The 12,183-nt window shown below is 30.2% G+C and overlaps 1 protein-coding gene across 2 annotated transcripts in view; it reads left to right on the top strand.

Annotated features, from left to right (window-relative positions):
- Nucleotides 1–12,183, top strand: part of LOC129976573 (ras and EF-hand domain-containing protein-like) — a 108,033-nt gene that overhangs the window by 84,917 nt on the left and 10,933 nt on the right. For both annotated transcript variants that reach the window (XM_056090207.1, XM_056090206.1), the window contains exons 12-15: nucleotides 1,144–1,270; nucleotides 4,215–4,404; nucleotides 5,473–5,554; nucleotides 8,193–8,307. In XM_056090207.1, the coding sequence (XP_055946182.1) occupies nucleotides 1,144–1,270; nucleotides 4,215–4,404; nucleotides 5,473–5,554; nucleotides 8,193–8,307 (514 nt within the window). The remainder of the gene's footprint in view (nucleotides 1–1,143; nucleotides 1,271–4,214; nucleotides 4,405–5,472; nucleotides 5,555–8,192; nucleotides 8,308–12,183) is intronic.

The raw sequence follows: 12,183 nt of genomic DNA, 5'->3' as shown, positions 1-12,183 counted from the left end.
TCCCAAATTAGCCCTAGTGTTGCTTTAAAACGGGACGTTAATCTAACTAAACTAAAATGGTTGCCTCTTTTTAAAAAATATCATATTAGATCCTAATTTCCAAGAAATAAAGCTTTTTATAAACTTAAATGAAAAATTTTATTCCATGCCTGCTAGATTGATTTTCATAGCTTAGCCAAAGAAGTAGGTCTGTGTCTAAAATAAGCTAGCTATGCAGTCTCTTTTATTTAGAATAAAGTATTTGCTAACAACAAATAAAAATAGAAATGTGTAAGCTGTAGAAAAGTTTAAAAAATGAATTCAGTGAATTAGAAATTACTCTTTAGAGCTTTGAAACCTTTTTAGAAAGAAAGAAATTCGATTTTTGAAATGTTTTTTCTCTTTCATAATAATATATATGCACTATTCAAGCAGAAATCATTTTTTCATTTAATAGTTACGCATCATCATTTGTCATAGAATATTATATAGAAAATGTCTGTATTTACTACTTGCAATAAAGGTATTTTCGTTTACAATATAATTCCGGTTCTATCGGAAAATTTTTCCATTTGTTTACATTATGTTTTATATAAAACCAAAACCATTCCCATGTTTTATCAGCATTCAATATTTATTTTAATTAGTAATATGAATATAGATAATGTACTTAGGAAATAGTACTTGGATCTTTGTTATTTTAATATTTGAAGTAATGTGAATATTACAAAATTAATTTTATGCCATTTTACTGAAATTTTCAATTTTGTATCCAGATTGACACTTAATTTGCATATTAAAATATAAGAATTTCTTGCTATTATTATACGATTTGATAATAATAGCAAGGGATCTTAGTAGTTTAAGCAAAACTTTTAAAATATCAGGGTTTGAAAGTAACTTCAAAGTACTAATTTAAATATTTGGTCTCAATGAGGACAAATAAGCTTCTGTATCTTGGTTTTTTTAAAAATTTTTTTAGAAGTAACTTGATAATATCGCTCTATTTAAAATTTTAAAAAAGTATATGCATTTAAAGTAATTAATAAAAATTTTCTGAAGTAAAATAGTAAAATAAAGATCATATTGAATTAAAATAAGTTGTTCTCTTTGGTATTAATCTTGTTGGATCGAGGAGATTAATCAGTGACTTTCAATTTTCAGTTGGAATAGAAGTTGGTCCCCTAATCCTGCTCAGTGCTCAACTCCCAAAGAGCAGAGTAATGGATATGTCCCGACCCCAATGCCGAGAGCTTCCAAAATCAACTGTATCTACGAGTCCATAGACAATGTAAGATTGTGATTCATATTTATTTAATTTTTTTTCAGTTTCTCACGATCAAGAAATTCACGAAAGCACACTCATTTCAAAAGCTTCTTTACAAAACCTGAAATATTATACTTTCATGTAAAACAGAGGTTCCCAAACTTTATCTCCCGTGGACCACTACTACGTGGAATACTATTTTCAGTAGACCCCCTGCTGCTACTTTTTTACTGTATTCCCAAAACTCCTAAAAAATATCACCTTAAATTGGGGGTGTTAAGAAGAAAAAAAGTAGCACATTTTCTTGTGTCCTATTTATTAAAATAATATTTATGGTTATACAAAATTATAAACATTTATTATTACAAACAATCAACGATTGACAAAAAATCAACAATGAACTCTGAAATGGAAATCAACAATAAAAAATAGTCATACTTTTAATGAGACGGATGTACTTGATGAATTGACAGCAAATGATCAATATTTGGCTTCAGTTTTGTAAGAAGTAATCTCAAATCTCTCCTTTCTGCTCCTTTCAATCTGCTCCTAGCACGGGCGGCACTTTGCAAGTCTCGACATGTGGTGTACATTTGTACTATTATCTATTGTTCTATTTAATTCTGTGTTTGAACTGAGTCTCGAATATTTTTGAGTACCTACCTAGTGAATGATGCTACCTGCCTATGTTGATAGGTAAATCCAAGCCAAAAGTTTTGTTCTTTATTATGAAAACCAGAAAATTTTTCGTGGACCCCCACTTACAACTTGTGAACCCCTGTTTTCTTTTCACGTCTACGTGGACCCCCGTGTGGTCTCCTATGGACCCCTGGGGGTCCACCTGGACCAATTTGGGAACCTATGATGTAAGATAATATTGTTATCAATCTGTAATGTTGCTTTCCTGCTCAGTTGATTTATCGTAGGAAAGACTACTGTCACTTTTATTGGATACTGATCGGATGCCAAATCAATGACTCCCAGATTTGGCGACAAAATTTATGATACCAGAATCTTCTGGAATTTTGGCAATAGGACCAATAAGAGGCAAATCTTGGTTGATTGTTCGAGAACCGTCTGTGCCCTGCTCCGGAAGCTATATAAGGCCGGCTGCTCAAGCCGAAGTCAAACATATAAGACAGAGTTGAGTTAGTGTCGAATTAGATCGATCAGTCCAACGAAGCTTAAGCGTTCATTGGAACTTAGGAAATTAGTGGAGAAGTGAGCTGTGAGCCAAGTCTTGGAGACAAGTATTGAGGCAGCATCGGGACGTGTGTGGAATAGTCAGTCGTACAGTAGTAAGTTAGCAGTTGGGTACAGCTAAAGCGAGGAGACAGTGGGCGATAATATGCGTTTTGAAATATCTTAGTGAATAGCTACGTGAATTGTCTCTTGATGCTGAGTTCTGTCTCTGTGCACAATTGTGGTTGTTCACAGCCGATTACTACTTGTGGGTGCTATTTTTCCTAAGTGCTGGTGTATATTGTTTGTGTACGACTCGACTGTTTGTTTAACGACGTTTATTAACACGAAGAGACAAACGATATTTGCTATTGAGGCTTGTTGACTGTATCACCATACAACCACTACAGTGAATTCATTTGAGTTTACGGAATTTCCTTAACAATATAAAAGGAGAATTTTCATAAAATATTTTTAGATCGATAATATTTACGAACAATCAATAAATATTTTAGGGTACCATTTTTGGTACTTAAGAAGAAAAAATGAAATACAAAAACACAATAAAAATAATTCTTGAGGTCCAAACATTTTTGAATATACAATGAATATAATTTACATTTCATGACAAATATATAAAAAAAAGTTAGAATTTTGTACATTAAAGCAAAATGAATTGATTCGTATAAATAAATGATTCCAGTGATATTATTTATATAGAACGTTCAGAGACTTAAAGATTAATTATTTAAAAACTTCTTGTTAAAATTGATTTGAACCTCAATTTCACGAATAAAAGGAAGGTGGAATATATCATGCTGGAAAGTAGTTTTCAAATTATTATTAATTATAATATTAGATATTTCACTCATTTATACGTGCATGCATTCTTACTTTCTTCCAAAGATACTATATAAGTAATAAGGAAAATATTATTATTTTTGCATGCTTTCAAGAAAACTACCTGTTTTCTTAAGCTTCAAACTATAGCTTGCAGAGCATCTTAAATTCTTAAAACTAAAATAATACTCCAAGCAATTTAGAATTCCATCGGCTTGTTTATTCTTTCAACATAACAGCGTATCTTACAAACATTGCCAGATTCCAGAAGGTTTACAATTGATCATCAGCTATTATACAAAAAATAGACGAAATAATGTTAACAAAATATGTTCATCAAAGAAAAAATCGTTTGCTTTTACTTTTTAATAATATTTTAACAAAATAAAAATAGTAGCCGTTATAAAATGTCTGAAGAGGAATCGTCTGCTAAATGTCTATTAACAGATTTAGATTATGATATTTACCGAACAATTATCATCGTTAATTCTCTTTTGAAATGTCAGATTGACTCAAAAATGACCTTGAAGTCGTTAGATGATATTGGAAATTATAATTCAAATCTTCAATTAAATATTTGATTGCATCGACTTCTTATCTCAATGACTCATTAAAAAATTGGAAAATTTGCTTATGCCTGGCCAATTATGACACGCCACGCCTTTATTTGATTTATGCGTATAATTAATGCTTCTTGTTAATGAATACATCATTGAACGATTAAGATTAGAAAAGCAATTCCACAACAATAACACATCTGATTTTAAGAAGATTGAACTAAACACACACACGCACACACACATGCACGCACGCACACACATATGCATGTGTACATTTAAACATATACATACATATATATGGAATATTACTTATCATATGATAATTCAAATATAACATTATTTCATAAAATTCTAACAGAACATTTTACTTTTTTTCCTTCGTTTAGGATGATAGTCTGCCTATCACATCTCAGTCCATAGACAACTCGGTGGAAGTGGAACAGCTATATGAACCGACGGGCCCGCCGGAACAGACTTTCAAGGTCATTTTCGTAGGAGACGCAGGGGTCGGTAAATCCTCCTTCGCCCTTCGAATCAGCAAAGGCGTCTTCGTTAGACACATGAGTTCCACTCTAGGTAACTACACTCGTATTCTGAAATTATATATATATATATATATATATATATATATATATATATATATATATATATATATATATATATATATATATATATATATATATATATATATATATATATATATATATATATATATAATAAGTTACCTCCTAAAAATTTCGATGGAAAAATGGAGGAGTTCAAATTGACTCTTGCTCTAAGATTTTAAAATCACCGAAATATTTTATTAATGTCGAGATTTAGCAAAATCAGTCTTTACTTATTAAGTTCAGTTCAGTTATAATAATGCCCCTTTCTTAAAGCAATACTAGGGCTATTTTGGTACGGATCACGTAATTTTGAGCCGCGATCAGATGGCGAGGTCAACACCTGATCTGACACCCTTTCTCCAAACTTCCGCGCCACACCAGCGAGAAGCCGAAGGATTTAACGCGCGTCAGATTCACTTATACGATGGATCTTCGATGGAATCGGTTCACGAAGCTGAAACTCTCCGGTTCCAAAGCCGAACTTACGACTTGGCTAATGCTGCGTGCTGTAAATTATTAATATCTTCCAATAGTTTCAACTGCAATTAATGTTTTCAACAAAAATCTGAGGAAAATATTAATTACGAATAGTAGTATTATTGTTTACTAATCGAAATCGTATTAATTAATTTAATACAATTATCTAATCGTATTTATTGTTTACTTGAAGAAAAAAGAAACTCGAAGCGTTACTTGTAGAATTTATAATCAAAAATTGATTTCATATTATATAAAATGAATGTAAAGTAATAGAGATTGTTTATATAACCATGGTTAATTGCTATTTTTCCACTTCTTACTTTTCGTGGACTAGAAAGATCTTAACAAACACGAGAATAGATCCTTTACGAATCATTAGTAAAAGTGAAATAATTAAGGTCTATATTCATGTTAATATAATTTAATGCTATCATTTTCCGATTTTTACAAAGTACTTGTTGATCAATAAGCATTAGTAAAACCTCGAATTTAACGCACATGTTGGCAAGTGCCGATTCCTTTAGCGATCCAATTAATCTTTCTTACATGCTCGCAGGTCTCGATTTCCTAATGCGAACCCTTCGAGTGGACGGCAAGAATGTGGCCGTGCAGCTGTGGGATACTGCCGGACAAGAGAGGTGAGAGGTTTTTCTTTTATTTGTGGGGATCAAAAAATAATCGTGTATATTAAAATATTCCAGATTCGATCTACTATTTGTTATTGAATATTTATATCTACTATTTTGCTTTAAATATTTATATCTACTATTTTGCTTTAAATATTTATATCCACTGTTTTGCTATTGGATATTTATATTTACTGCTTTGGTGTAGAATACTTATATCTACTGTTTTGCTATAGAATATTTATTTTTGCTGTTATGCTATAGAATATTTGTATCTACTGTTATGCTACTGAACATTTATATCTACTGTTTTGCTATAGAATATTAATTTTTGCTGTTATGCTATAGAATATTTATATCTACTGCTTTGCTGTAGAATACTTATATCTACTGTTTTGCTAAAGAATATTTATATCTACTGCTTTGCTGTAGAATACTTATATCTACTGTTTTGCTATAGAATATTTATATCTACTGTTTTGCTATAGAATATTTATATCTACTGTTTTGCTATAGAATATTTATATCTACCGTTTTGCTATAGAATATTTATATCTACTGTTTTGCTATAGAATATTTATTACTGTTTTGCTATAGAATATTTGTATCTACTCTTTTGCTATTGAATATTAGTATCGATTATTTTGCTATAGAATATTATATATAATCAATATAGAGAGACAGTCGTTGATGAAATTGGGAGATCAAGAGATACCAACGTAATATCGTCACTATCAATCTGAAATAGAGGAATATTCATAAACAGAAAAAGAAAGGCAGCTGCAATAAATTAAATTTTGGCAAGATCTAAATAATTTACACTGATAAAATTCCCCCCTCCCCCCCTTTTTTTTACCGATGTAGCGACTTAGTATACAGAACTGAAACGAAGCAACTTAGTAGATATTGTCATGAATACAGTTATGAAATGCTCCCAAAATATTTTCAATATCAAAAAGAATGAATGTTATAAAATTTTTACTAATTGTTTCAAATAAAAAGAAAATATTGGCAATAATTGAGAATAGTAAGATCATAATTGCATCATTTATAAATTGGCTTTTAGTAATATAACTAAGAAATTAAAAAAAAAATACATATATTTAATATTTTGATCGAATGTTCATATTATATAAAAATTAAATTTAATAAAGGATGCTTAGTTTTGATGTCATAAAAAATTAAATAAATAAATATTAATTCATATTATTTTTGAGAGAAATTTGTATTATTTAAACGGATTTAACAAAATTATGACAAGCTTGTGATTGGTAAAGCTGAATAAGATATTTGAGAATGTATATAGGCAGCGTAGCGAGAAATTATTCATTTTTTTATGATGGTTCGACCAGACTAGAACATTGGTATATTGCAGGGGGTGGGTGAACTTTTTAAAGGTAAGGGCAACTTCTAATTTTTTCAAGATATTGTGGTCTACCCAGTGGCGTAGGTACCGGGAGCTAAAAAAAGGTCTACATTATTTATTATTATTTAATAATAAATACGGAATATGCACTTACCTGTGTAACTACAAATATAATAATAATAGCCGTCGGTGTTCCATAAATATGTTTCTAATAGTATGCTTTTGGTTTTGGTAAAAGAAGTCACCCCAAAATGTCTTGGTGGTGAGGCGAATTGAGATGCGCGAAGGACCTGGAACCTTTTGGTTAGCAGTCCAGTAACTAACCGATTATACCAAAACAGCTGTTCGGGTAGAAGCGCTGTTACTGGCTTATATGCTATTCACCACAGTACTCTCCCTCCAGTGAGTCGAAGGAGAGACGAAAGATATGGTTGTTGAGTGGTGATGTATTGAGTAATTAGTTATAAGCTGTTGTCTAAATGGGCCTGTACCCAGTTTAAATAGCGCCAAGCGTTATGGCGAGCGTTTTTTTTTTTTTTGTGGGTGCTGATGCGCCAAGTGTTTCTGACGGCTTTGGGTTGCTGCGTCACGTGAGTCTGACGACTTTAGTTTGCTGCGTCAAGTGAGTCAGACGACTTTTGGTTGCGGGTAGATGGCGCCACAACAGCTGTGCGAAGGTTGAAGGTTCATTGTCCGAGGTCACCAATGAAGCGATAGGTGATGGACGAAGGATAGAACCTGGGACCTTTTGGTTAGCAGTCCAGTAACTAACGATTATACCAAAACAGCTGTTCGGGTAGAAGCGCTGTTACTGGCTTATATGCTATTCACCACAGTGGTCCGCCGGTCAATTGCGATCAACTTAATGCCCACTCCTGATATATTTTGATGAGATTACAAATGAAATGAAGAGAAAGATCGTTGAATTTTCATAAAAAGTGCATAACCGTTCAGAATTCTAAAAACTAGTATTTCAGGATGTGAATAGAAAACATGAAGAATAAAAGGTAAATGAAAGTGATTTACAAAACCGAGAGCAATCTTGATCTGAAATATTATAATTTATTTGTAAACAAAAAGATTTATATAATTTAATGAGCTTTTTATCATTAATCACTATATCATTCAACAATTGCCTACACATAAACTTTTCTATCTCCTTTTGTTTTAGAACAGGTGAAAATGTTCGCAAATTAAAAAGAATATTATGCATGGTTGAAATATTTGTGCGTTCTTAAAACTTTGCAGCACTTCTAATACTAATATTTGCATTTTTTACATTAGATTTCGCAGTATTACAAAGACGTATTTCCGCAAAGCAGATGGTGTGATGTTGTTGTACGACTGCACCTGCGAGCAAAGCTTCCTCAATGTCAGGCAGTGGGTCGAGGACATTGATGTGAGTTGACACGTTTCCTTTCAAGTCGGAACTAAAATGATGGTTTCTTTAGTTTGCACAAGCACGCAGTAAATGCCTGAAATGTGTAAAATGAAAGAGTACGGTGCTGATGGAACTGAAAAAAAAAATGCTTTCAAATTTTTTTAAAAAGCACAATTAAACATAATTGTAAAATAATGAGATCGAAAGTAAATAATTCTGATTCACAGGGAATTCTATTATTTTATACTTTCAAATATTTCGGAAGTTGATCGGGAATTACTTTCGAAAAATTGTTTAAGAATTTGTAAGTGTTTCCATACCCAATTGACAAATACAGAATAAATATAAATTATATGCGGTGTCAAAACTTTCTAAAAAAATATGGTTTATTCCTTTCCAGTACAATTTATTTTTTTCGTAAAATAGTCAAATATTAGAAAAAACATCATTTAAAAATATTTTATATGGAAAACTATTCCTTTCATCGAAATTAATCAGTTATTAATCACTCAGATTAATAAATTGATATTTTACATCACTTACATATTTGAAATCAATTGTTAGACTTGATTTATTATTTCAGGTATGTGATGACATTTGGGATTAATTTTAAAAAAAACATTTGAAAATATTTAATATTTTTGAACATTTGAATGAAAAAATATCTATGAAACCAAAATATATCGGTTAAATGGAACATTTAAAAAAATTTTAAAAAAAAAGTGCCCATGTTTTTTTTCTTTCTTTTTGCTAAAAAAGGTATAAGGTAAAAAAAATTCTAGTTTAGAGTTTTATTAAATAATTTGTTTACACTTTTGTACATAGCTTAAGAAATATATTATCTAGTTCCTGAACTAAAAGAAAAGCTGTAATTCATTTATTAAAAAAATATTGAGATTAGAATGATAAGTAACACGAAATTTTCAATTTTTTTATTTTACTTTGTGAAGCACTAAAATATTTATAAAATATTTCTAAATAAATAGATTACTTATTCTCTTGTTCAGAATAAAAAGCTAGCATTAAATTTTAATTTATGAGGTTTTTCCTAAGAAATTCTATCATCATAAAGAAATAGAATTTGAGAAAATAGCATTTAAAAATGCAAAATAGCATTAAAATATACAAATACAAATATAACAAACAGTGTAACTTCTCCCCAAAAATTAGATTTAGAAACAAAATTCTAACGGTTTTATAAAGAAATTTGTTTAAACTTCAAGGATATTGTCTTAAAAAATTCCATCTTACAAAAAATCGAATTTTCAATATAATCACCTATCTTAAAAATTATGCCTCCAGGCAAATTTTTTTATCTGAATATCGCTGCATGCCGATTTATTAATTCGGTCCGAAAAGTTTTTGTAGCCAGTTAATGAGTTTGACATGCTTAACATAGATTTGTCGCAGAGTTTTATAAATTATTCAATCTTATAACCTTGATTAAATAAAAAAAACTATTAATACAATTCTGATAAAAGTATTGAAGAATATTGCATTTGACTTATTTATTTTTAATTCTAATGGCATTTTTTAACATTAGAATTAAAAATAAATAAGTCAACAAAGAAAAGGCATAAAACTAATTTAATATTCTATTTCTTTTTATTCAAATGCAAAATACCCCACCAGTTTCATCAAATATTTTATTATTATTTGTATTTTCTTTTTATTCAAAATGCAAAATACCCCATCAGTTTCATCAAATATTTTATTATTATTTTTTTAAATAATAATTAAAGTATTGTATATACAATTCTGTCTTTTTAATAGAAACGACGTCCAGTTACTAATAAAGAGCATTAATTGAACCTATCAATTTCGAAGAAAAAGTCATATAATTAAATTTAATATTTAATCATATAATTAGGGAAAATTTAGAAATCAAATTCATGAAAAATTTTTATGTTTATATTATTTTCAATGCAATGCACCGTCTCCAGACAGCATGGCATCTGAAGTATTCCAGAATTCGTTAATAATTTTAATTTAATTCAAAATTTTTTGAATAAAGTATTTCCACTAATCTAACACAACGACAACGCGATATTCTAAATTTTCTCATTTTTTTAAGTGCTAAAAGTAATAAAATTACATTACTGAGTTCATTTGAGAATTTTTTTATTGTCTAGTTCAAAAATAGAGTTGCAATTTGCGTGCCGGCGTCCTGGCATAGGAGTCGCGCGTCTTCCCCGTGATCTGGGCGTCCTGGGTTCGAGTCCCGGTTTGGGCATGGTTGTTCTTCCTGTTCTATCTGTGAGATGAGTGAATGTGCCCTCCTGTAAAAAGGGGTTGTGCAGGCGAATGAGTGATGCGTGAGTGGCAAAGTCGTATTCTTGGCCCTAGTTGGCGCTGCTATAAAAAGTAAGAGACGCTCCCCCTCAGGCTTAAATCGCTGTCTTCGTAACAGCGGGCTTGTCAGTGGCAAGTGCTATAAGAAACAAACAATTTGCGTCTCTTTATTATTACTATTTAAAAATAAAATTAACAGCTAAAAAAGTCATTTTTACAAAATTTATAGGAAATAGACAAAATAAATTCTGTATATTTGACTACAAAACAGAAACTACTTCACATTTGCAGTTTTGAACAAACAAACGTGAAGTTTAATTCAACATTTTTGTTGGTGGATTTAAGTAAGATGAAATAAAACTTTAATGGTTTGGAAAAATAGGTTATAGATTTGAAATCGGTGATTTTTTATTGAATGAAACTTTCGAAAATTGTTCGATTGTATGACTGTTTAGAAGAAGCCTTAAGTTTAGAAGAAACAGTAGTAACATTTGTACAGAAACTTTTAGGAAAGCAGTGATTACTAATTCAGTCTTCTGATTGTTTGATGCTAAAAAAAGTTCCACGCAAGCCTTCAGAATATACACCACATTTTATAGACATTGATGAAATTTATTTTTGTCACATTTCAATATTAACAGTAAAAAAAATGCGTCGAGCTGAGATTTTATTCAAGATTTCATTGTTTTCTACGTATTATGAAATTTGGTTTTTTGCTTGGAACTTTTGAGATCAATGAGCAAAGTCACTCCCTTTTACACGTTTTTCAAGCGTTTATATTTAATCCTAGACTATACTAATATTTTCGACATATCTTCTGTTTATGATGATATTTTTGTGGCTTTTGTACCGAAAAAAAATGTCATCATATGCTTTCATTTTATTCAGACAATTCCAGTGGATTCTTGGAATTGAATTTGTTTTTATGATCCTAACCATACACAGAAAAACTTTTTGTAGAATGCCAACAAGAGCTTGTTGTTGCTTTTGAGCTTTTACAGCATTCTAAGTGCCATAAAGAAAATTGTGGCACTTTAAAATTCTGTTAGAATAAGATAAACAAACGCAGTTTCAGAAAAACATATATTACATTTGGATGTTTCTTTAGATAACAATTAATGCTTGCTTGCCAATGAATTGAAAAAATATAGAAGAAATTAGCTTCAGATTGTTATTATGACAAGTGAAATCAAGTGAGAAATAATTTAGCTATTCGGAAAATAATAAAAAAAAAATATTCACATTGAATTATTTTGAAACTCTATAGTGTATAAATTGTCTGTTGTAGATTTTTTCAAAATATAAACACATTTTATTGATGGCCCAGAGAGTTGTATACAGAATGTGTAAACAAACCCGCAAGAATTATTATATGATTCCCATAATAAAACATTTAAAATGCCAAAAACAGCCATTAGAACTGCACACGTTTCGATTTTCTTATATATATTTCTGCAAATATCTTATTTCGGAATTATTTCCATTGTGAGAGACTCAAGCATGCAGGTTAGATATCTTTTTCTTCATCTATTTAATCAAAATTTAGCACCAACTTACAATCAATTTTGTTATAAAGATAACATAACAAATTTCATGCACATA

This window comes from Argiope bruennichi, chromosome 7 (assembly GCF_947563725.1).
Source record: "Argiope bruennichi chromosome 7, qqArgBrue1.1, whole genome shotgun sequence".
NCBI lineage: Eukaryota > Metazoa > Arthropoda > Arachnida > Araneae > Araneidae > Argiope > Argiope bruennichi.
The sequence above is the reverse complement of the archived record's forward strand: the minus strand, read 5'-3'. Positions and strand labels throughout refer to the sequence as shown.